The sequence below is a fragment of the Saimiri boliviensis genome, chromosome 1 (genome assembly GCF_048565385.1).
Source record: "Saimiri boliviensis isolate mSaiBol1 chromosome 1, mSaiBol1.pri, whole genome shotgun sequence".
Classification (NCBI taxonomy): Eukaryota; Metazoa; Chordata; class Mammalia; order Primates; family Cebidae; genus Saimiri; species Saimiri boliviensis.
The window spans coordinates 45,205,728-45,230,283 of NC_133449.1; the positions used below are offsets into that span (position 1 = coordinate 45,205,728).

The window sequence follows — 24,556 nt, forward strand, 5'->3', positions numbered from 1 at the left end:
TTCTCTCCAAGCAGACTGAGCAACGAAGTAACCCAGATGAGAATGGCTGGTCTGAAGCCCAGAGCTAGAGAAGGAAAGCCATAACCAGTCAACCAAAGAAGATTCATTCTATACCACAGCTTCCTTGCAGGGGAAATCTCAGAAATCAAAAATATAAAAATTATTCCTAACATCCCACGAAAGGAAGCATCAGCAATTGTATTTGGGCCACCCAGAGGGCCTTACCCTGGAATGTAACTGGTCCTACTTCCTAAGACCATGCTCTTTTTCCCTACTCAACTCTGAGGACCAAATGTGGAAGGATCAGAAAATTCAGCTAGTGCATCAGGGAAAATAAGAAAAACAAAGAGAAAAAGAGAAAGGACACTAACTACAAATCCCTATAACCTAAACTACAAATTCCGATACTGAAGTGGTGTTTCCCAGAGTGAAAGAGGCCTGACATTGAATTGAACTTATCTCAAGTTTGGAGCTCTGATTATTGCACTAAAGAAGACATTTCAATTGCTGAAATCAGACTATGTTAATGACTAAGAGGGACTGAAAAGGCTATGAGACCTGTCCATTATTTCAGCCAGGAATAAACATGAGTTCATCCAAACATGAGATGAATCAAGAGAGGAGATAGTAAAGAAAAAGTTGTTCCCTTCTTGTACCTTACTGAGTCTGTCTCATTCAATTTAATATCTATGGGTGATAAATACTTGTTGAATAAATGATGCATAAATAAAATAACTAGAAGAAAATATACAAAAATATTAATATGATTCTCTGAGTAGTGAAGTACCAATAACTTTTATTATCCTCTTTGTAGTTTTCTGGATTTTTCAAAATCTCCCTCTTAAGCATGCTTTTAAAAAAGAATATTAAACCACCAAAGAATGAAGCCTCTATCATGTACATGTTTCAACAGGCGTAGATATCCTATGGAAACAAGTAAAAGAAAAAAGTAATTCTTAACTCAAAAGTACAACTTTAGATGATTAAAAAGATCATTATCTATTTTTTTCTTATGTGTGTCTTTGGTGTCTGAAAATACCAAATTTTAAATTTAAAGAAAATTTAAAATACAAAACCAATATGAGAGATTACCTACCTGGATTCACCTTTTACTGAAAACAACTAAAAATCCTAGATATATCTTCTTAAATGCATCTCTGAGTTGGCAAGAAAGAAATTTTTATATTAAAAAATATTTGGGAATCTTGATTTCTGAAGTTGACTTTCAGCTGAGGGCATCTGCTGAACCAAGTACATTTTATTTTCAAGTTTCACGGTCTCATAGAGCTTCACAGAACCAGAAGGATAAAACACGAAATGCAGGATCCACCTAAGTTATAGGTGTTAATAAAAGATCCCCCACCTACTCTCACACATATAAAGCCAGGACTCCAGAGTTAAGTTAAACCCTCAGTAAAAGAATAAAACAGAAATATAACTCACTATACTCAGGAGATCACAATGAAAATGGACTATCTCAAACTCAGTCACAGGCTGATGTAGGGGGGAACTGAGAATACGGAACCATAAGCTATCTGTCTGGTCTCCATTCTAAATTCACACTACCTGGGTGGTCAGAAAAAAAACTCAAGCCAAGAATTTAATTTAATTGATCCCAAAGTGGTAGTATCTACGTGAGTCTAGCAGAAGCAAATGCAAATCCTCTTTGAAGCAACTTACAATCAATCCAGGCCTAAATGAATTCCTACAGATAAAGTTCCATCAAAACAAAAGGTTTATCATAAAAATTGAACAAAAAAGGAAACAGCATCACAAAGCAGAACCAGCAATTATAGCATATAGCAGAAATAAACTTGCAAGGATTTTAGATACTGGAATTATCACACAGATTGTGAAATGCAAGATTTAATATGGTTTACAAAAAGACAGTCTTGAAAATATAGCCAGGAAAAAACTGGAAGAATCATCAAGAAGATTTGAAAAACACAGAACTTCTAGAAATGAAAAACAGATCTAAAATTAAAAATTAAATGAATGGATGTCAATTCTACAAAAATTAAATTACAGACCTAAATGAGTCAAAACTATAAAACTTCTGGAACAAAACAGAAGAAAATTATAGTAACCCTCGTTTTGCCAAAATTTCTCAAATAGAAAACAAGAAGCAAAAACTGTACCACAAACTTGATAAATTGGTCTTTCTCAAAACTAAAATATTTGCTATTCAAAAGATCCTGTTTTTAAAAAATGAAAAGCCTCAGACTAGGAAAACATGTTTACAAAACATATACCTGACAAAGGGCTTAATTCAGAATAAATGAAAAATACTCTTATTCAATAACCACAAGGAAAACAGTTCATTTTTTAAAACGGGAAGATTTGAACCGATACTTCACCAAAGAAGACATAGGGATAGCAAAGAAGCAAATCAAGATGTTCTAACTACTAGGAAAATGCAGATTAAAACCACAGTGAGATATCACTACACATCCACTAGGGCAGCTAAATTTAAAAGACTGACTATACCAAGTACTGACCATAACTTCATAATTCCACTGAGGATGTCGAGAAACTAGTGTTACGGAATCCTTAGGGTGTCAACTTTTCTAGCCAGAAACCGCTGTGGCCAGTTTTTTGGGTTTCTTACATGCTTCTTTCTTGGAGTGCCTCTTGCTTTGTACCACCTCTCTGCATCCCACATAATCAAAACAACACAAAATGTTGTTTTCCATTTCCTTCTCCCAGGTTTTAAACGGCCTCTTGTATCTGTGATGCTCCAAAACACACAAAATGCTGTAACTTTTAGCAATGTTTAGCATAAATCTTATCAGAGTTTGAAATACAAATAGACAACAAATATTAAAGATTACATTTCATTCTTTAATTGTTCATTAAACATTCATTTCTAACCATATAATTTTTTAATTTGCAAAATCATCATTTATCTTTGGCAAAATATAAGTCTATAATTTGTAATTGCAAGTTTCTGTGTCAATTAAGAAAATAAAATAGTAAGTCACAGAGCTACTAAAACATTAAACAAATGGAAATTTTTCAACAATTTTTTCATGTAGTAATTCTGGTTCACAGTCTTGAAAATATTTTTCTGATTAAAAATAGTTTTACACTTAATATTTAAGAATTCTAACAAATGTTTATCAAAACAGACCTATAAGTAATGTGCTTAATGCAAAGAGGGCAGAGATAAATAAAACAAGGATTCCGACTTAAGGTTTCAATGAAGAAGAAAGTGGATAAATTGCATATAAACACAAATATCTCTTAATGAGCTACACAATTTCTAAACCACTGCTGCACAAAACAGAAAATAAGAGTAAACAATTAGAAATTAAGTGTGGTAATTTAATATGAATGGAAGCAAATATTCAGATATTCAAAAAATAAAATGAGTGCCTACTATATGTCAAAAGATTGAAAACTGCAAACCATTCTAGCATATACTTTAAATAATCCATAAACCTGCAGAATTTTTCATGAGCATTTTCAACTTTGAATATACGTGATAACTGAGACTTAGCATGGTTATAATCCGCAACTTAACTCCAGTTTAACTTTTTGCTCCTCTGGTAATCAGAATTTCAAGCTTTGGATGACTTCCCCCATAATATGTATAAGTATCATGATTCATAAGGAATTTTAAGGGTAGGAAGAGAAATGAATGAGAGAAGAGATAAATAAATGGGTCAAGCTGAGTGGGGTTTATGAAGTAGGATATATACCATGGCGTTTGTTAACCTATGGCAGCTTGTCAAGGCCAAAAGTGTTGGAAAGAACAGATAAGAAGGAATGTGCTGGTAAATGTGGCTGGAAAAGGTTTTTCAGGATGAGTGGCTGACAAGACTATAGAAATACCTATCAGATTATCTGTTCAGAAGGTATTAAAAATGACTGCCAGAAAAAGCCTGGAGATTTCAATTTCAATGTAACTTCAAAGTGTTGGATAAGAAAACATGGTTTTCTCAAATAGGCACTTTGAATTGGCAAAATGATAATAAAATGAAATTAAACAGCTGAATTTTCTAAAGCACTTGCTATAAATTCCAATTAGACATTTGCATCATTTAAAAACTTCAAAAGCACATAATATTGTCAAACAAATGCAAAAAGTACATTAAAAGACTAATACACTATAAGTAGAGTTAAATCAGAACTGCAAAAGTGGTTCAACTATAGAAAACAGCTACTATACTTCACCATACGAGCCGATTTTACAACCTCACAGAATTACAGAAGAAAGGAGAAAGCAGATTATAGGAGAAAGACTACCATCCAAAGCAAGTCTTTCATTGCAATGAAACAGGGCACTTCTGAAAGAAAATGCCCAGTAGAGACTACATTCATAAAAGTGCAAAGAAGGTACCAAAGAATAAAACATGGAATAACAGATGAACTCTGGTACCATGCGGCAACACTGCAGTGTAGATGATAAAATTAGGCATAGGGTACAGAGCTCTCAAGATCAAATACAAAACATATCTGCCCAAGTTCTGACAACATAATCAGAAAGCCTGGGTGACAGCCATTTTGTTTATGAATGGTTTCACCAATGATTCACCCCAGAAGTGAAAAAACTTATAAGCAGAAAGGTGGGAGTAGAAAAATTAAAATTTAAAGAGTAAGTTTTCTTGGACAACTGAAATTTATTTTGAAATTATTTATCACAATCACAACTAATACAAAACAACCAGATTCCCTCCTCCAAACCCTAAGTTATGTTTAATAGGAGCTCCAGCTCAGAGTTAGATCACCTCAAAGATTAGCCCACACTTAACATATTGACTACAAATAGCCTTAAAAATAGAAGATACATAACACATTCCACTTTAAATCTTGACAGTGGTCAATGACGCTAACAGGTAAGTAACATTTCCACAGATGACGATGCTAAAACTAAAAGAGGATTAAAAATGAATGGCTAATCAGAGGCAATAGGTGGCAGGCCTGAACATAGGTCCGTCTCTAGAGGCCACATACTTCCCATCATACCACAGCACCTATGGTAAGGCTCAACTAAAATGGCACCTAATCCACATCCATTAATAAGATTGAACATCTCATGATACCACGATACACAGATTTATTATTTTACAAAAGTGCAACAGATATTAGTACTATCTAAAGTGACAGATTTTACTATTATCCCTATTGAATCAAGGTGAAAATGAACTTTATGTGGGTTTATTAATTTGTGTAAGAAAATATTGCCTCTAATTGCATAGCACTTTTAAATACATATAAATTATATGTATAGCAGGTATGTATATAAACAAATAAAATAAACTTATAAACAAAAATATCATATTTTTTATTAAAGCCTTAGTGTTCTGTCATGACTTCTCTCAGGTTTAATACTGTTAAAAAAAACCTATGAGGTAGGTATTCTTTTCTCCATGTTAAAAATGAAGGAAAGTGAAGCTAAGAAAGGCTAAGCAACTCTTCAAAACTTGTATAACTAGTAAATGATGAAAACAAAAGATTCACCCCAATTTGTCTGACCCCACAATTCATCCTTTCCTTTCTAATACTACATACTGCCTAAAGTTCAGTAAAGGGATATTCTATAAGCAAATGCAAATAAGATCTTCACTACTTAATATTTTTTATTATATGGAAAGTTGTACTTACAACCACTACAAATGGACCCAAGATATTTACATCAAATTAATGCGAACAAGTTAAAAAGAAATCAGAGCAGGTACTTGAAATAAACTGAAATAAACCGCTACATCAGGTACTTGTATTAGTTTCTCAAAAGGACTGGGTGCATATTTGCAGTTCCCAGAATAGGGAAGATCCACAGTATTTCCCAGGCCAACTTAAATTACAACAAGATAAAGAGGGAAAAATTCTGCAGTAGACGTTTCAATCTGTTTCCTTCTTAAATCATAATCTTGTAGCACCTATAGTTTGTTCCTGACCTTCTCCTACTCCCCTTATTTCCCTGAGTTTGTTTTTCTGACTCTGACTGTACTCTTGGCAATCTTGACTCCACTAACTGCCTGGCCCTTGCCTTCTGGCCTACCTACACAAATCCTCGAATTCTTCCTGTGTTAGGTTTTACTTTGTTACTTTATTGATGCTTTCAGTCACCTACTAATCAGCCGACTATTCTTTTAGTTATTAGTTGTCTCATTAGCAGTAGGAGATAGTTCTTGAGCACTTTCTGATAATTATCACCCATTATAACTCTCCTCTCTCCTAGAATTAAATCCTTTAGGACTTGATATTCTACTGTAGTTTGGAAAAGGTAGACATGACTATTGAGATCCAAAGAAGAAGTGGGGAAACAATGGTGAAAGAAAGTAGAACTACTGCAGATGCAGGGGCAAGACCAGAGAAAATGAGTTATTCTAATCCAAAGTTATTCACAAGTTATCTGTATGCCTATATGAAATAAGTCTGTGACCAAGGGATAAATGAGGAAAGAATACTGGAAATACTTTTTAATTAATAATACTCACCTTGGCTCTCAGTTCTGAAAGGTAATGACTCATAGGCTTCAAAACTTTGGGAGAAGAAAGCTAAGTTATTCACAGTCTGTTAGTTCTTAGCCTGGTACATCATCCTACTTACTACTAAATAGTTAACTAGAGCCCTCACACAATGTATAGCCTAGAAAATCCCATGAAACTGAGCCCTAACGTGCTGCTTCTGTAAAAGGTTTCTCGCCTCTGTCCTGCTCTAATCATTCCTATCTCAAATTTCTCCAAGAGTCAGACACTTTACATTAACCTGCAAAGTTCTCACGAATAGCAAGAGGTGGCCTAAAGGGCAAAGAAGATGTATATCTTAAAAAGAGAAGAGAGGATTCATCAAAAAAGAATTTTAGAGGTTCCCATGCTTCTCCAAGAAAAGAGACATACATAACAGCCTTACCAGTAAACAACATCCAGTGGTGCAAAATAATTTTTCATTATCAGGTCAGCAAAGTAAGCTTCTGTCTCCCGGCAGGCAGTTCCATTTCCAATCACTACTGTGCTGCAGCTTCAAGGGAGAAACAGAATGACAAGCTGAATTTCAAGGTATGCTTGAAAATCAACTGGAGAAAATGTACAGAATGCACAAAGACTATTGTATGATGCTCTTATTCTCTCATATATCAAAGCAACCTGTCCATTGTTGCACAAGGAAAGCACAGATTTATGCAGAATAAAAGACACTGTCCTGCATTTTGTATAGTAGGCAGCAGAGAAGTACTTTCCTGTAACACTATCTCAAAAAAGTCACCTTTCTTCACATCTAGAAGGAACCAAAATTAGACATGAGTTAAGTCAACTCTGGAGCACTCTAAGCCATAACAAAGACATTATGATTAAATTATATGACATGTTGTTAATTTCTGAAGCTTCTACCTACAACCACATGTATTCCTCAGATGGAAAAAAGAGAAGGAGGTAGGGAGAAAATGGGACAGAAGAATGAAGTGCTCACATTTGCCTGCATATTACCTCCTTTATTTGCGAAGGTGGCAAAGGAGGGGAGCAGCATTTCTCAAGTGTCCACATTAAGAGTTCTTCAGGAATTTGCCCCAGCACTATTTTACATGGTTCCTTCTCTCTCACTAAGGCACTTCCCTTAATCCCTCCCTCCAAATTAGGGGCTTAAAAGGTATCTCTGGTTGGCTGAGCAACTGAAATATTCAAAAGATTACTTATTTTCATACTTGAAGTTCAGCAAAAGCCTCTTTATTTTCTCTGCCTCTCGGAAGCCTTGTCCACAATGCAGGTAAACCACATCAGTATGAAGTATCTGACCTTTAAAAAATGAAAATAAGCCATTGTGCAAGAAATTCTAAAGTGAAACACATCAATGATTTGATTAAGCAAGTTTTAACAGAAAAAAAGACTGGCTTGTTTTTTAAAATGAAGTCTGAATTATTCATATTCACTAAATCAGATTCTTCCTAATCACTTTGAAGTATTGCTCCTTCCAGTGTCACAGGTTTCTGTTTGCTATACAAAACTACTATTAACTGGAGAATATGCTAGGATATCTAAAAGAAAAATGGTTTTTACTAACACTTATCATGAATAATAGTAAAAGCGAACATTAACTGAATAGTTACCATATATCAGACACTGTTATGATACTATTGTATTTCTTTTTTTGGATTGTAGATACATGACTTGATCTTGCGCATATTTAAGACTTACGAGATTTTCTATATCGCATTGTACAGAAAAATATTTTTTATTGAAAATATTTATTTTAACAATTAAATTTAAAATCATTAAATTTTTATTTTATTTTACTTTTTTTTTTTTTTTAGACAGAGTTTTGCTCTTGTTACCCAGGCTGAAGTGCAATGGCACGATCTCGGCTCACTGCAACCTCTGCCTCCTGGGTTCAAACAATTCTCCTGCCACAGCCTCCTGAGCAGCTGGGATTACAGGCACGTGCCACCATGCCCAGCTAATTTTCTGTATTTTTAGTAGAGACAGGGTTTCACCATGTTGACCAGGACGGTCTCGATCTCTTGACTTCGTGATCCACCCGCCTCAGCCTCCCAAAGTGCTGGGATTATAGGCTTGAGCCACCGCACCCAGCCAAAATTATTTTGATCAAAAGTATTTTTTAAAATTTGAGGATAACTATCTAAAGAATAAAACTGAGATCAGAAACAAACTTAGGAAGTTAGGAAAAGAACAAAAGAATCCCAAAGAAAGCAGAAGACAGAAAATGTGGAAGTTGAAAGCAAAAATTAATAGAAAAAAATTACAACAGAAAAGATCAACAAAATCTAGTTTCAAATCACTTAAAAAAAACACATACTTTTAGCAATACCAATCAAGAAAAAGAAAGAAGATATAAATACAGTAATTATCCTAGGAATAAAAAGAAGATATAACTAGAGATTGAGCACAGATTTAAAAGACACAGAAAGACTACTATAAACAACTTTATATTAAATTATGTAAACAGATAATTAGAAATATCTTACCAAAACAGCCTAAGAATATACATCTATCTATGTGACACTGTTACAAGAACTATCATACGGGCAATACAATAACTGAAAACTGATTTAACAACATATCCAAAAGAAAGTATCAAAACCAAGTTCCATTAATCTAAGGAAAGTGTGACTTGACATTTTTTTTAAAATCTAATAACATAATTCATCACAGCAACATAGTAAAGGATAAAAGCCACATGAGATTTTAACAGATGCAATAAAAGTGATAAAATATATTTCCTTCGCATTGTAAAATGAACAGCATAAAAAGACAACTAGGATAACAAAAACAAAAAGTCATGACTGTATCTAGAACACAGAAAAAATATCCCCACAAAACCCAAAAAACAAAGTAGGTGGGAACAATGTACTGACAAGGTATCACTGCATCAGCATCCACGTAGGAGGAAGCAGAAACTATGGATGAAATTGAGAACAGGAGAATCCCAAAAATATCAAAGGCTACTTCCCTGGAAATCACAACAGTCAGTTAGAGAACGGGAGCTGAAATTGGGTGAGATTCAGCACAAAGGGTGCCCAGGTAGTTCTGAAAGGACTGGAAAATACTGATCCCTAATAACTCTTGAAACTAGTAGAATATCCCTTTCATGACAAAAATCCCACACTGAGGAGAAAGAATTGGTAATCACATCCAAATTGAGCAAAGTAAAAATAGTAAGAGCAAAAAAAAAAAGCCCAGATAAAACAAGGGAAAGCAACAGAGAAGCAGATTCCAGAAAGTATAAACTATCTCTCAATCCACACAGAGCTTTTTCTTTGAATGATTTGGAAAAAACAGAAGAGAATGTTCTAGAGATATACAGTGAGAACACCTTACCTGACTCGGCCTCCACTAAAAGTTCCAGCAAGCTAATATATGTAAAACTAAGCAAAAGAAATGCATGATAGTCAAATTCTATATAAGTATTTTTTAAAACAAAAAAATTTTAAAGGACTAATATAAGATCCTTATAGAAAGATGTGCCTAATGTACAAGAACAAGCTTCTTAAAAAGAAACATTACAGAAAATAAGAGTAACGTAAGTCTAGCTCATGCCTGTAACCCCAGCACTTTGGAAGGCCAGGCGGACAACTTAAGTTCAGGATTTCAAGGCCAGCCTGGGCAACATGACAAAACACTGTCTCTACTAAAAATACAAAAAAATAGCCAGGCATGGTGGTGCATGCCTGTGGTCCCAGGTACTGGGAAGGCTGAGGTGGGAGGGTAGCTAGAGCACAAGAAGCTGAGGTTGCAGTGAGCTGTGATTGTGCCACTGCGCTCCAGCCCAGGTAACAGAGCAAGACCATTACTCAGGAAAAATAAAATAAATAAATGAAAGAATAAGTCAATACTAGAGAATCTTTGAAATTAGATGAGCTAAATTGGGAACGAATTACATAAAAAAGAAAAATGTATTTCAGAAATTTTTTTCTAAACTAAAAAAAATAAAAATAGTAAATGCCTTAGATATAGAAAATAAAACAAGAAGTTAAAAGATTTTTTTAAATTAGAAATAACTTCATAAGGCACTATAAACTATTTTCTAAAGTATCAAATGGAAATTCTAAAACTGAAAAACCAATGACTTAAAGAACTCGGTAGACGGTTTTAGTAACAAATTAAACATAGCAGAAGAGAGGATTAATTAACTTAAATGATCAACAGAATATAAACAAAAGAATGGAAACTAGGAGAGAAGAAACCTAATGGTATAATATGCATGTAACTGGAGTTCCAGAAACATGCTAGAAGCTCCACAAACCCTAAGTGGAATTCATGCAAAATAGAAAAGACAAGAAAACCAACACATATACACACACTGAAGCACATCATAAGAAAACTGAAAACCACAAAGAGAAAATCTTAGCAGCCAGAGGAAAAAGACATATTACCTTCAAAGGAACAGTAATAACAGTTTTGGCTGATTTCTCAACAAAAATTATAGTAGCCAAAAAAAAAAACCGACATCTTTAAAATCGTTAAAGTACTGAAAGTAACCGTCAATCTTAAATTCCACACCCAGCAAAAAATGTTCGGCAATAATGAAGGCAAAACAGAGATGTTTTCAGACAAACTGAAACTAAGACAACGTGTCGCCAGCTGACTCATTAAAAGTAATAACATAGAGTTCTTCAGGCAGAAAGATCTCAATTGGAAACACAGAAATGCAAAAGAAATGAAGAATACCAGTGTAAATATAAGTAAACAGGAAAAAAAATACCGACTGGGCAAATCAATAAAAACATATTTTGGGGTCCGGGCACGGTGGCCCACACCTGTAATCCCAGCACTTTGGGAGGCCGAGGCGGGTGGATCACGACAAGGTCAAGAGATCGAGACCATCCTAGTCAACATAGTGAAACCCCATCTCTACTAAAAATACAAAAAATTAGTTGGGCATGGTGGCACGTGCCTGTAATCCCAGCTACTCAGGAGGCTGAGGCAGGAGAATTGCCTGAACCCAGGAGGCGGAGGTTGTGGTGAGCCGAGGTCGCGCCATTGCACTCCAGCCTGGGTAACTGGAGCAAAACTCCATCTCAAAAAAAAAAACAAAACATATTTTGGTATTTAAAGTATATACAGAATGAAAGTGCATCACACATAAATGGATCACAATAATAGAATCTGATGGGGAATTACTAGAGTTCAAGTCTAAGCCTAATTAGTCCTCAATCTCTCTATCGAGACATAGGAAGGGTATAAATGATAGTCATATATTGAGGGGTTTTATCACAAATGAGACAAAAATGAAGTTTGATTATCTGGTTCCTAATACACTTGTATGTGAGAAAACTACTTTCTAGGCCTTAAAAATTAACATTATTTCCAAATCCTCATGAAATGTACGAAGTGAAACTTATAACCAACCAAACAACTTTTATATGAAAAATTCCAAGACAACTTACTGGTAGGAGAAATTATAGCTAGTTTGCAACCATGTTTATAACCAGGATCCACTCCCATTAAGGTGCGACCTGGAACAGGGCTTGTTAAAAGGAGCTGACGAAGATTCCGTCCAAACATCATTACTGATTCCTTCTCTGCATCTGATGTTAGTTTGGCTCTTTAGAAATAAAAGAAAAGAAGAAGTTTTTCATTCACCCAAATTTTCTTGCCAGAAAAGGAGCAGAATTCATTTTGCATAATTATTTTTCAAAGGAGAATTTATAACAATATAACTTAAGCGAAAAATACGCAAAAATTATATTGGGTCTATTTTCACTAATCACAGTAGTCTATAATACCACAAGCAATTTTGAAGCAAGTCTTATAAGTTTATCATACCTACATTCCCTCTCGATCTGCTCTCTATTGTATATAAAAGCCATATGTATAAATATGTGTATAAGTGAGAAAGAGAGTGTACACACATTTGAATGTCACATGGGATGCAAACAAAAGTAAAGATAGTAAATGAAAGGCAGGGAGAAACACCCCAGACAATGGAAACAGCATATGTAAAGGCCCATGGCTCATTATAGAAAAAGCAAGTAATTTCATATGCTAACATAAAAAGAAACAGTGAGACATAAGTAGAGGCAAGAAAAAAACAGACCACAAAGGGTCATGCATGTTCTTCTAAAGAGCCTAGATTCTATCCTGGAGACAAGATCAGCTGAAAGAAGTATACAAGCATGAAATCGTGAGATGAGAATTTTGAAATGGTGATTTGTAATATGTATCAGAAAACACAAGACAGAAGACCAAGATCTTCTACGACACTAGTTCAGTAATCCAGACAAAAAATAATGATGTCCTGAATTAAGACAGTCACCATGGAGATAAAGAGCAGGAAAAATTCAAGATATAATAAAAGATAGCAAAATAGACAGCACTTTGTAACTGACAATGTAGAATTGATGACAGAGGTAGATGTGAAAAATGATACATGGATGAACGATCATGACAGTCACAAGAATATGACATGCAGAAGCAGGCTATGCATAGTATACGGTGAACTAAATTAAGTGACTGCAAAATAAAATAGCCTAAAAAACAAACCAAGTGGGAATTTCCTCCTCTTCAATTGCTTTTCAGGTAAGTATTCCTATCAGGAGGCATATCTGTAGATAACACCTGCAAACTAACTTATAAACTGAAATAAGTTTTATTATTTTACCACAGGCATTTTAGAAAAAAAGAGGGAAAATATTCTTGTTTATCTACAGCTAATGGAATTCAGAAAAGGTTTATACATTAAATGATCCTGTATCAAACTGTTTACATTAAACCTCAATGAAATTATTCAACATGCAGTGAACCTACTCAAATCAAAAATATATGTGAAACATGTCAAAAGTCTCACTAGACATAAGCAACATGAGAAAACAATAAAAAGAAAAATAAAAAGACATCAAAATTTTTAATAAGATAATTTTTCCTTCAAGAATATCCAAATTCCTGATTTTTAAAGTGCATGCCCTAGCTTTCAAAAGCAAAAAATGTAACACAGCTTGAAATGAAATAGAATTCTAAAACGAACAATATTTTTAGGCTATGTCTAGGCTAAAATGGATAAAATAAGAGATTAAACGACTTGGCAAAAAGAAATCAGACAACAGAAATATGTGTCTTTTTTAATAGTACCTGCTTACTCCCTGCTCTGAACCCATCTTAACACAATGGTGAAGTCCAGCAAATGAGAAACAAACCTTACATAGGCTGCTAAAAATTCTAGAGAGGTTAAAGAGATGGCTACAAAACTACAGTTCTCAGATAGCCCTTGCTGAAACCAACAAATAAATGAGAATAAAGGGATCTATAATACTTTAGAAAGAATGTATTAGGGAATGTCTAGTTTCTAAAGATTGGGTACAAAAGCAAGGGTTTCAGAGAAGCAAGAGAGAGGAGTTCTGCCTTCCTACATTTCTCTTCTTTCCATCTTCTGTTTGGAAAACGATTCCACCTCATCTCTTTTGCAGTTTTCATCTTTATTACTCTTAGTCCTTCTGTTAGTCCACTCACATTGTCATTTTAATAATCTCCTAATATTTATTTATCATTACTGATAATTTTTCATCCAAACAACTCCCATTTGGAGTTAAAAACATACATTAGCTCCCTATCCTCCAGGTAATTGATTCATCATGTACCCTACTAATTTCCTTATGCTTTCTTTGGCTGTCTTACCTCTAAAAACTGCCTCTGACTATCTAACTTCTCCATTAACTTCTCAGTTTGCTTCTTCCAAGCCAGATTTCCGATCAATAAATCCACTCGTTTAGCTTGGTTGTCAAGTTGCAAGACTAGTATTGCAGAATTTGAAGCGGTGCACATTAGTGGTCAAGATTTGAAAAACATTTCATAATTAAGAACTACATTTATGACCTATGCATGTGAATACATCTACAGATTGAAATCAAGCTTTAACTTTAACACTTTGAGATGCTAACTAAATTCTTTTGATTGGCTATGATTGGTTAATTAATCAACAAATATTTGCTACATGCTACCATATATAATAATAAGCAGTACACAAAATTAAATAAGACAAGATATATACCTGAATTCTCTACAGAGGAGAGGATAAATAAGGCGTTTAAAGGAATCATCCAGTGAATTATGTAAGATCTTCATTAACTCTGGCCTTGCAAAGCTACGTGGTCTCCACCTGCAAAAGAAGAAAAGCCCATACTAAACCTGATACAACAATAAATGAGGCCAGAAAAAGAAGGTGGAATACAGAAGGGGAGAAAACCTTTATGGAAGCCAAAGTAACATAATCTGTGAGAAAAGGCTGTGGTATCTGGAAATTATTATGACATTTGGAGTTTTTATTTTTAAAATCCTGGTAACTATCTATGGTCAGACACAAAACAAGGAAAAAATTTCCTCTTCTGTGAAGAGTCTCCAAAGCATTATTAATAATGGCCAAAATCTTAAGATACAAGAAAGCCACCAAAAAATTATTATAGCACTGCTATAGACTGAATTGTGTCCCTCCCCAAATTCCATACCTTGAAGCCCTTACCCTCAAGGTGATGGTATTTGAAGATGGGGCCTTCGGGGGATAATTACGTTTAGATTAAGTCATAAGGGTGGGACTCTCATATGGAATTAGTGCCCTGATAAGAAGAGATAACAGAGAGCTTGCTCTTTCTCTCTCTTTCTCCACCATGTGAGGGCATAGGAAGAATGCAGCTGTCTACAAGCCAGGAAGAGAGCCCACACCAGGTAATGAATTAGCTGGCATTTTGATCTTGGACTTCTCAGACTCCAGAACTATGAGGAAATAAACTTCTCTTGTTAAAGCCACAAAGTCTGTGGTATTTTGTTACGGTAAACCAAGCTAAGACAAGCACAGTATCCTTCTTTCCCCTCTTTCTTTATCTCTTTCTGAGACATAAAGTAAACTGAGCAAAGCAGAAAGACTGTTTTAACCCTTGCCTCTTGCCATTTTTGAGTGGAACTTACTCAATTGCTCAGACCACACTGCTCTACCAGACAGCATCTGCATACCTCATGAGGAGTATAAATGCCACAGAACCAACTGTTAATGAACACCGGAGAAAGAATAGAAGAGACAAGCACAGGCTAAAAGGACAAATGTACCCTCACTGAAACTGTCCCTATAAACCTTATAAAATTAATCAGGAAAGAAGGGAGGGCTAGAAATGAAAATAAACAAGCTGGCAGCACATTCAGCATCACTCAAGAGGTCAGCTCACTCTCTGACCTGCTTCCTCATGGTTGTCTGGTGCCTACTGTCCTAGAATCACATAGACCCTGTTATAAGATTACAGCTCCCCTTAACTGCTCTACAGTTAACAACCTGAACATTATGAAATGTTAAGTTTTCCATTTGAATATTCTTTCAGGTCCTGTGTGCCAGTGAAACTGCTGACATCAGCTAGTATGAAAGATGCCTGCAAGAAGCTGACTCACCAAAGAGTACAGTTTCAAAATCCTGATAATTTTATCCCCTTTACCCCAACCAATCAACAACCACAATTTTCCAGCTCCTTGCCCTCTATGATACCCTTAAAAATCCTAGCCCAGGGCATGGCACAGTAGCTCACATCTGTAATCCCAGAATATGGCCTCCTAGAGGCCAAGGTGGGAGGATCACTTGAGCCCAGGAATTCAAGACTAGTATGGGCAACATAGCCAGACCCTTGTCTCTACAAAAAATAAAAATTTAGCTGGATGTGGTGGCGTGTGCCTGTAGTCCCAGCTATTTGGAAGGCTGAAGCAGGAGGATCGCTTGAGCCTAGGAGGTTGAGGTTACAGTAAGCCATGACTGCGCCACTGCAACCCAGCTGAGCAACAAAGTAAGACCCTTTCTTAAAAACAAAAACAAAACAAACAAACAAAAAACGGACAAACAAACAAACAAAAAAACCCAGCCCAGAACTTTTGGGAAAATGGATTTTAGGGTCTTCTCTCATCTCCTCACTCAGTGCCCTGCAATTAAACTCTTTTCTCTGCTACAAACTCTGCTGTCTTGGTTTATTAGTCTATTACTACACAGTGGACATACAAACCTCTTGGTCCTATGATACGATCCATTCTGTGTTTTCATTCATTTACAACATCTCTGCCCTTGCCCTCTTGAATGAAAACCATTAACAAAATATTAATTAATATTATGTTACGGGTACTCTCATCCCCTTTACTTATCTTAGGCTAGGGAATGAACTAAATTTCACTGAACAAACATTTAAGCATTTACAATGTTTTATTCCAAAGAATACATAATAGCAACAAACAATCTCTTCCACAGAAGGTGTTACATGGTTTTTAAATTTTAATGAAGGTGCTTTTAAGCAGGATATATATCCTTCCTTCCACCTAAATCCCTGTTGCTCCCTACTGTAGCCTTTGCCAGAAGCAATCAGGGATGTATACAGAGGAGTAGGATTTCTCTACTCCATTGAAAAAGGCATGAATTCAACACACATGCCTTTTTGCAATGAAACAAATATTTAAACAAATGTATAGCATAATAAATGTAAAAATAGAAATAAATGTTAAAGATATGAAGAGCTCAAAAGCAGAAGTGACAGAAAACAGCAGTATAATATACTAGTTAAAAGTATGATCTGAGCCAGCTTGCTTTAGTTCAAGTTCTGCTCCACTAGTTTCCTTTTTTTTTTTTTTTTTTTTTTTGTGAGACAGAGTTTCATCTTGCTCTGCCACCCAGGCTGGAGTGCACTGGCAAGATCTCATCTCACTGCAACTTCCACCTTCAGGTTCAAGCCATTCTCCTGCCTCAGTCTCCAGAATAGCTGGGACTACAGATACCCCCGCCACCACGCCCAGCTAATTTTGTATTTTTAGTAGAGACAGGTTTCACCATGTTGGCCAGGCCAGTCTCGAACTGCTGACCTCAAGTGATCTGCATGCTTTGGCCACCCAACGTGCTGGGACTACAGGCGTGAGCCACCATGTATGGCCTTGCTCTACTTTGATGGTAGATTTACTTAAGTATATCTGTGCTACAATTTCTTCATCAGTAAAATGGGAGTCATAACAGTCTACTTCATTGAACTGTTGTGAGTTAATATATGCAAAGGACTTACAACGGTGCCTGATACATTCTATGGAAGTTTTTGCTGCTGCTGCTGCTGCTGCTGCTGCTACTGCTGCTATTATTAATTTGGAGAATCCAATGTCAAAAAGGACTTCCCAAAAGAAACATCTGAGATGGGTTTTTTAATCAATTGTAGTTTACCAAGCAAGATAAAAGAATAAGAGCACTCTGGGAAGAAATCATAGCATATGTAAAAGCTCAGCGGCATGAAAAAGCATGGTAAATTGAAGTAACTATAAGGTTAGTGCTTCTAGGAAATAAAGTGGCAAGATCAACAGAAGGGAAGATGAGGCTAGAATATGTGGCAATGGCTGGATCATAGGGTCTTATACACAAAGCTATGGAGCTTGATCAGTTAGGAGAAAGAACACAATTCTGAATCATGGAACAATATGCTAGACAGATAGTCTTTAGAGGCAAGAAGACCCTAATGGATTAATTTTTTTTAAAATATGTATCTGATTTGTCTCCTAGGATCATTCCTTTTAAGCCCCAACCAAGATTTCCCCATTGCTTGCATGAAAAAGCCAGAAATCTTAAATATCACCTACCCATACCCTCTCAAAGTCCCAGTAGTTTTCTACAAGTCTCAAGATCCTTCCTTGGCTTTGACTGCTCTGCTCCCCTTACTGGAACAGAGAGCTGTGGGTCTATTTAATACTTGAGGATGCCTCAATTATACCCATTCAGTTGAGCTTTAGAACGTCAGACCCAGCCCTGAAAGATAACAGCTATATTTATTTCCTGTATTATAGAAATTCCTTTTGGCCCCTTACTCAAAAACACTTGCTGCCCTTCATCGGCTTCCCGGGATCTATTGAAGGCACCTAGCAAACTAAGGGACCTTACTATTACTTACATCTTTAAACTTAAAGAAAATACAATGGGTTTGCCTTATAGGATGTCATCTAAACTTGATTATTCCTCTAATTCAATAGTTAAATATATCTGAATATAACTAAGGAGGTCCTCACTTAAACCAAATTCTACATTGCAAAACATGTGCTATATATGTTGCATATAATGAAGCACAAAATTAAGATTAGGGATCACAAACTCCTCCAAAGAAATATTCTCCACTTTGGCAAAGAAATACACTCTCCCTACTTCATATAAGTAAAATGAAGAGAGGCTCTCTCCACTGAGCTTTCTTTTTTCCACATTTAAGAGATACACTTTCCCTTAAATCTACTACATGAAAAAGAGCAGCACAATTTCAGAGAATATAAACTGACTTTTCAAGTCAAAGACACAAGAATCTGCAAGCTCAAAAACACAAGTTCTGAAGCCAGGTGGTAAGCGCCTATAGTCCCAGCTAATTTGGAGGCTGGGGCAGAAGAACTGCTTAAGCCCAGGAGTTTGAGACCAGCCTGAGCAACATAGTGAGATCATGTTCTCCAAAACGTAGTTTTGTAAATTAAAACAAAAAAATTTTCCTTAGATATGTTTTTACTTAAAGAGCACATGCAGAAACTTGGATTATTGAGATTCTCACAAACACAGCAACTATTTCAGCATCTAAAGAGCTTAGAAATCTTCTTCATACTTATTATCATCTTGTACTATTAATATATGATTCCAAATGAGGAATTGTTCAGTTGCTGAATTTGGACCTACATATTATTTTACTACTAATACATTAGCATTAAATTCTTCCTTGTTATGCTAATTAACTTACATAATAACAAGACTGCAATTTAAATCATTATTTGCCCTAATATATAGTACTTTATATATTTATACATTTATAGTGTAATAGTAACTATATCATATATCTTATTGTTCAAGCCACACAAATTTTTGTTGTTGAGATGGAGTTTCACTCTTGATGCCCAGGCTGGAGTGCAATGGCACAATCTCAGCTTCCTGCAACCTCCACCACCTGGGTTCAAGCAATTCTCCTGCCTCAGACTCTCGACTAGCTGGGATTACAGGCAGGCACCTCCATGCCCAGCTAATTTTTGTATATTGTGTAGAGACAGGGTTTTACCATATTGACCAGGGGTGGTATCGAACTCCTGACCTCAGGTGATCCTCCCACCTTGGCTTCCCAAGCGCTGGGATTACAGGTGTGGACCACAACGCCCAGCGACCACACAAATTTTATGCTTCACTTCATCTCTCCCTAACCAATCCACCCACCATTTAATCAGATACCTTGGCCTACCCATCTACTTCCTAAATATTACCCAAATCTGTCTACTTATTCCCTATTGCTACCACCCTAGTCTAAGCTACCATAATCTTTTGCCCCATATCTACTCTTGATTCCTTCCAAATAATTATCTACACTATAGCCAGAGTGATCTTAAAATGCAGTCTGATCAACACACTCCTCTATTTAAAATCTTTATTGGCTATAAAAAAAAAGTCCTTAGCATACCTGAAAGCAAAGTATGATCTACCCTGTCAACACCTCTATCTTAATTCCATGTTGCTTCTCTTCCTTCTTGAACTTCTATCTCTGACCTACCTACATGTCAAGTCCACACTACTTAGGGTTCTGTTACAAGCACTTTTTCTCTTCTTCTTACTGGACTTTTCCTTCATAACCTCAACATAATGTTAACAATTAGTGTTGTTCTCATTAAACTACATTGTCATCACAGACAAGCAGTATATTTGTCTAGTTTACAGGTAAATTCCAACATCTAGCACGTTATATGAATGGATGAGTACATAAAGAAGAGGGTGGAAGAAACAGAAAAAGAGAGTGAAAAAAAGGAAGAAGATTCATCAAGTAAGCCTTTCCAGTCATTCACCTGTGTTTAAAGGGGGAAAAAAAAGTGCTTTGAGAATAATTCTTTAGGTCCTAGAAAAATGTTTCAGCTCTTAGAATTATTAAAATTAAGAAAAAATTTCAGGCTAGGCATGGTGGTTCATGCTTGGCCTCCCAGTACTTTGGGAGGCCAAGGCAGGTGGATCACTTGAGCTAAGAAGTTCAAGACCAGACCGGGCAATATGGCAAAAATCATACTAAAAAAGAAAAACTTAGGTGGGTGTAGTGGTGCCACCTGTAGTCCTAGTTACTCAGGAGGCTCAGAGAGAGGACAGCTTGAGCTTGGGAAGCTGAGGCAGCAGTGAGCCAAGATCATACCACTGCACTCCAGCCTGAGTGACAGAGTGAGACCCTGTCTCAAAAAAGAAAAAAAGAAAATAAAAACTTCCAAACCTGACTGAAAACTATATTACTATGCTATAGTGATGCAACATATTATACTGTAAGCTAAATAATATTACAAATTTTTCAATTGAAGTAGAACTAAATAAAATATAAATAAGCCATGGAAAAATAAATTGCTGTAAAAAAATTCCCTGACATTTACTTAGTCTAAAGATAATAAATAGGTTAAAAGCATGACCTTTTTTTTTTTAACTATTGAGGACTGACTCTGATACTGAGTATTATGAATATTTACAGAAAAATACTGTCTTCAACTTACTGTGATTTATTAAAACATTTCTAAAAAGAATTAGCACAATAATTGGTATCCTACTACTTTGCAGTAACAGATACCATCAAAGGCCTGTTCTTCACCTGGCACTGTGCTACACAGTTATATGGATTATCACTTAATTCTCTCAAACCTATAAGGAAAGTATTATCATTTTAAGGATGGATAAAACTGAGAAAGAAACTAAGTAACATGCCCATCACTGCACAGCTAGAAAGTAATATAACTGGAGCCGGGCACAGTGGCTCACGCCTGTAATCCCAGCACTTTGGGAGGCCGAGGCGGGTGGATCACGAGGTCAAGAGATCGAAACCATCCTGGCCAACATGGTGAAACCCCCTTTCTACTAAAAAATACAAAAATTAGCTGGGTGTGGTGGTGCACGCCTATAGTCACAGCTACTCAGGAGGCTGAGGCAAGAGGATTGCTTGAGTCTAGGAGGCAGAGGTGCAGTGAGCCGAGATGGCCCCACTGCACTCTAGCCTGATGATAGAGCAAGACTCTGTCTCAAAAATAAATAAATAAATAAATAAATAAATAATAAACTAGAATTCAAATTCAAATATATCTACTTCTTAGAAGTTTCTTCTATGAAACTGTCTCAGAGGTTTATCATATCTTAAAATTATCTAATTTCCTAATATAATTTTTTAAATCTAGGATTTGTTTTAGGCATATATTTCCTTTTTCTCTTCATTGGAATTTATTTGCTCATTTATAAATGAAATAAACATTCATAAAAAATGACAACTAGTGGCCAGGCGTGGCGGCTCACACCTGTAATCCAAGCACTTTAGAGGCCAAGGCAGGCAGATCACCTGAGGTCAGGAGTTCAAGACCAGCCTGACCAACATGGTGAAACCCTGTCTTTTAAAAAAAAAAAAAAAAAAAAGAAAAGAAAAGAAAAGAAAAAATGACAACTAGCCAGGCATGGTGGGTCATGCCTGTAATGCCAGCACTTGGGGAGGTTCAGGTAAAAGGACCACTTGAGTACAGGAGTTCAAGACCAGCCTGGGCAACATGGCAAAACCTCACCTCAAAAAAAATAAAAAATGTAGCCAGTGGTACGCACCTATGAGCCCAGCTACGTGGGAGACTAAAGTGGGAGAATCACTGGAGTCCAGGAGACTGAGGCTGTAGTGAGTTATGATAGCACCTGTGCACTCCAGCCTAGGCAACAGAGTAAGACCCTGACTCTCAAAAAAAGAAAAAGAAAAAGGGAAAGACAACTATATAGAAAAATCTATACTATACAAGTAATATAAAGACATTTATTTGCCACTAATGAAATCATACTATAAATAAATGCTAATTGTAAACTGTCTTTTTAGCCTAATAAGACACATTCATACTTCAACTGTAGCTCTATTTCAACTTTTTCAAAATGGCTGCACAGAATTCCACCATATGGATATAAATAACATAATTGGCTTAAGTAATTTACCTATTAACATTTAGATTATTGTTTTACTTAATGGTTGTTTGGTTAGTAGTATTTGGTTGTTAAGCAAGTTGGTCTTAACAGCTTTTAATGAATTAACAAAACAGTAATGCTGAAGGAGATGACTGAGTTCCAAAATACATAGTAATCTCTAAGAACAATTCATCTAACTCTTTAAGAATCATTCCTAGCAATCTTTTTATCCTAAGGTTACAAACAGCTAGCTGGTGATGAGCTTTATCAAAATGTACATCTCTTGACTGCTAGGCCACTTTACTTACCTCGTTGTATCAGTTTTCTCACTGACTAAATGGTGGCTACAAAACCTGCTCTATCAACTAAACACATTGTTGTGAGGATCAATTACGCTCTGAAAAATTAAAACTAAAAGTAAAAAGTGTTACACAAACATGGTGCTATTTTAAAACATATCCTTAACAAATAAAAGGGGTAATAAAAAATTACATAAGCTCAGAAACTTCCTTAAAATATCTAATAAATTTAATGTTTCTTTCAATCATCCTTAATGTGTAACATTTATTCCCACATATAGAATGCTTAGAGATTTATACTGTAATATCCAGTAAGTTAATTTTTGTTTCCATCATCCTTAAAAAACTAAACACTTTAGATATGATATACACAGTATATGTTTGTTAGTTTATTTTTGCAAGGGAAAAGATGATCTTATAAAAGTTTCAAATAGTATAGAAAAGTAATGAAGTAAAAAAGTTCCTCTCCCCAGAGATAATCATTATCATAAATTCCTCATGCATCCTCCTGGATTTTCTCTATTTAAATATGTATGACACATACACTTTTTTTTTTTTTTAATGCAAAAGGGACACAATATACCTTGTCTATCACTGGCTTTTTAATAACTTTCACATAACAGACATCATTACATATCAATACATATAGATATCGGTATCATATTTTAGAAAAGAAAGAAATAAAATTCTGTAAGTATCTGAAAACAGACCTGTTTTGGATGCACCACCTACAGAATTCATTCTTCACTCCATCAGAAATATCGACCTTAACTGTCAGTATCTTCAAATTTTCTCCACGGTTAATTGCAAGAATCTGAGTGTAAACATAAGGCAAAGATTAATAATTCAAAAAACGTATGAAACAAATCAGGCAGCTATGCAGCTGACAGCTATATCAATTTTTTACTCATTTATTTACCAAAAATACATTTAAAAACAATCATTTATTTACACTTTTTTCAAGTAACATACCTCCCTCATAAGGAAAACCCTAACATGCTCTTAGAAAATAAAATACAGATACGAAGCCTATCTATCACATTTATAAGAAGAGACTTTGATGATCCAAAATCTCATTTCAGATACTAATTGAAATTTTTTGATCATCTGGAGTTGGAAGGGTGTATTTTTATAACTTGAAAAGATAAATTGTGCTAAGATAAATACAAACATGTAAAATCCTAGGTGCAATATTTTAATAGCTATTGTTACCATTCATTGAGCATTACTAATTATAGAGCGTATCTAAGCACTTTGAATATATTATCTCAAGTAATCCTTACAGCCACCAGTGATGTATTATTATCTACATTTTATATAATAATTTTCCTGAAACTAACTTGTTCCAAATCACAAAGCTAACAAGTAGCAAAAAAGAATTTAAACTCAGATCAACCTGTCCATGCTCTTAATTAAACTTATATTAAAAGAATGACTGTCTTTAAACACATTTTAAAAACTCCTTAAAGATGTACAAACAAAACCAAAGCAAGCAGAAAAAAATAATAAATAATAGGGTAAAAATAAAATTGAGCATAGAAAAGCAATAAATATCAACAAAACCCTAAGTTGTTTCTTTGAAGATATCAACAAAATTGACAGATCTTTCACTAATCAAGAAAAAAACAGGAAACATTCAAATACCAAAATCAGGAATAAAAGAGAGGCCATTACTAAGGACCTTATAGAAATAAAAAGGATTATAAGAAATACCATGAGCAACTGTATGACAAATTAGGAAACTAGAATAAAATGGACAAATTCCTAAAAAGACACAAACTATCAAAAACAAACCAAAAAGAAACAGAAAATCTGAACAGGCCTATAAAAAATAAGAACACTGAATTTGTAATTTGAAAATTTCCCACAAATAAATGTCCAGGCCCACAAGGTACCACCACTGAATTCTACCCAAC

At 35.3% G+C, this 24,556-nt stretch overlaps 1 protein-coding gene across 1 annotated transcript in view; it reads right to left on the reverse strand.

The window, feature by feature from the left end:
* Positions 1–24,556, reverse strand: part of SRBD1 (S1 RNA binding domain 1) — a 225,238-nt gene that overhangs the window by 159,637 nt on the left and 41,045 nt on the right. Inside the window, exons 10-14 of the mRNA XM_003926752.4 lie at positions 23,351–23,454; positions 14,443–14,550; positions 11,846–12,003; positions 7,646–7,736; positions 6,859–6,966 (exon numbers count right to left, since the gene is read on the reverse strand). Of these exons, the coding sequence (XP_003926801.1) occupies positions 6,859–6,966; positions 7,646–7,736; positions 11,846–12,003; positions 14,443–14,550; positions 23,351–23,454 (569 nt within the window). The remainder of the gene's footprint in view (positions 1–6,858; positions 6,967–7,645; positions 7,737–11,845; positions 12,004–14,442; positions 14,551–23,350; positions 23,455–24,556) is intronic.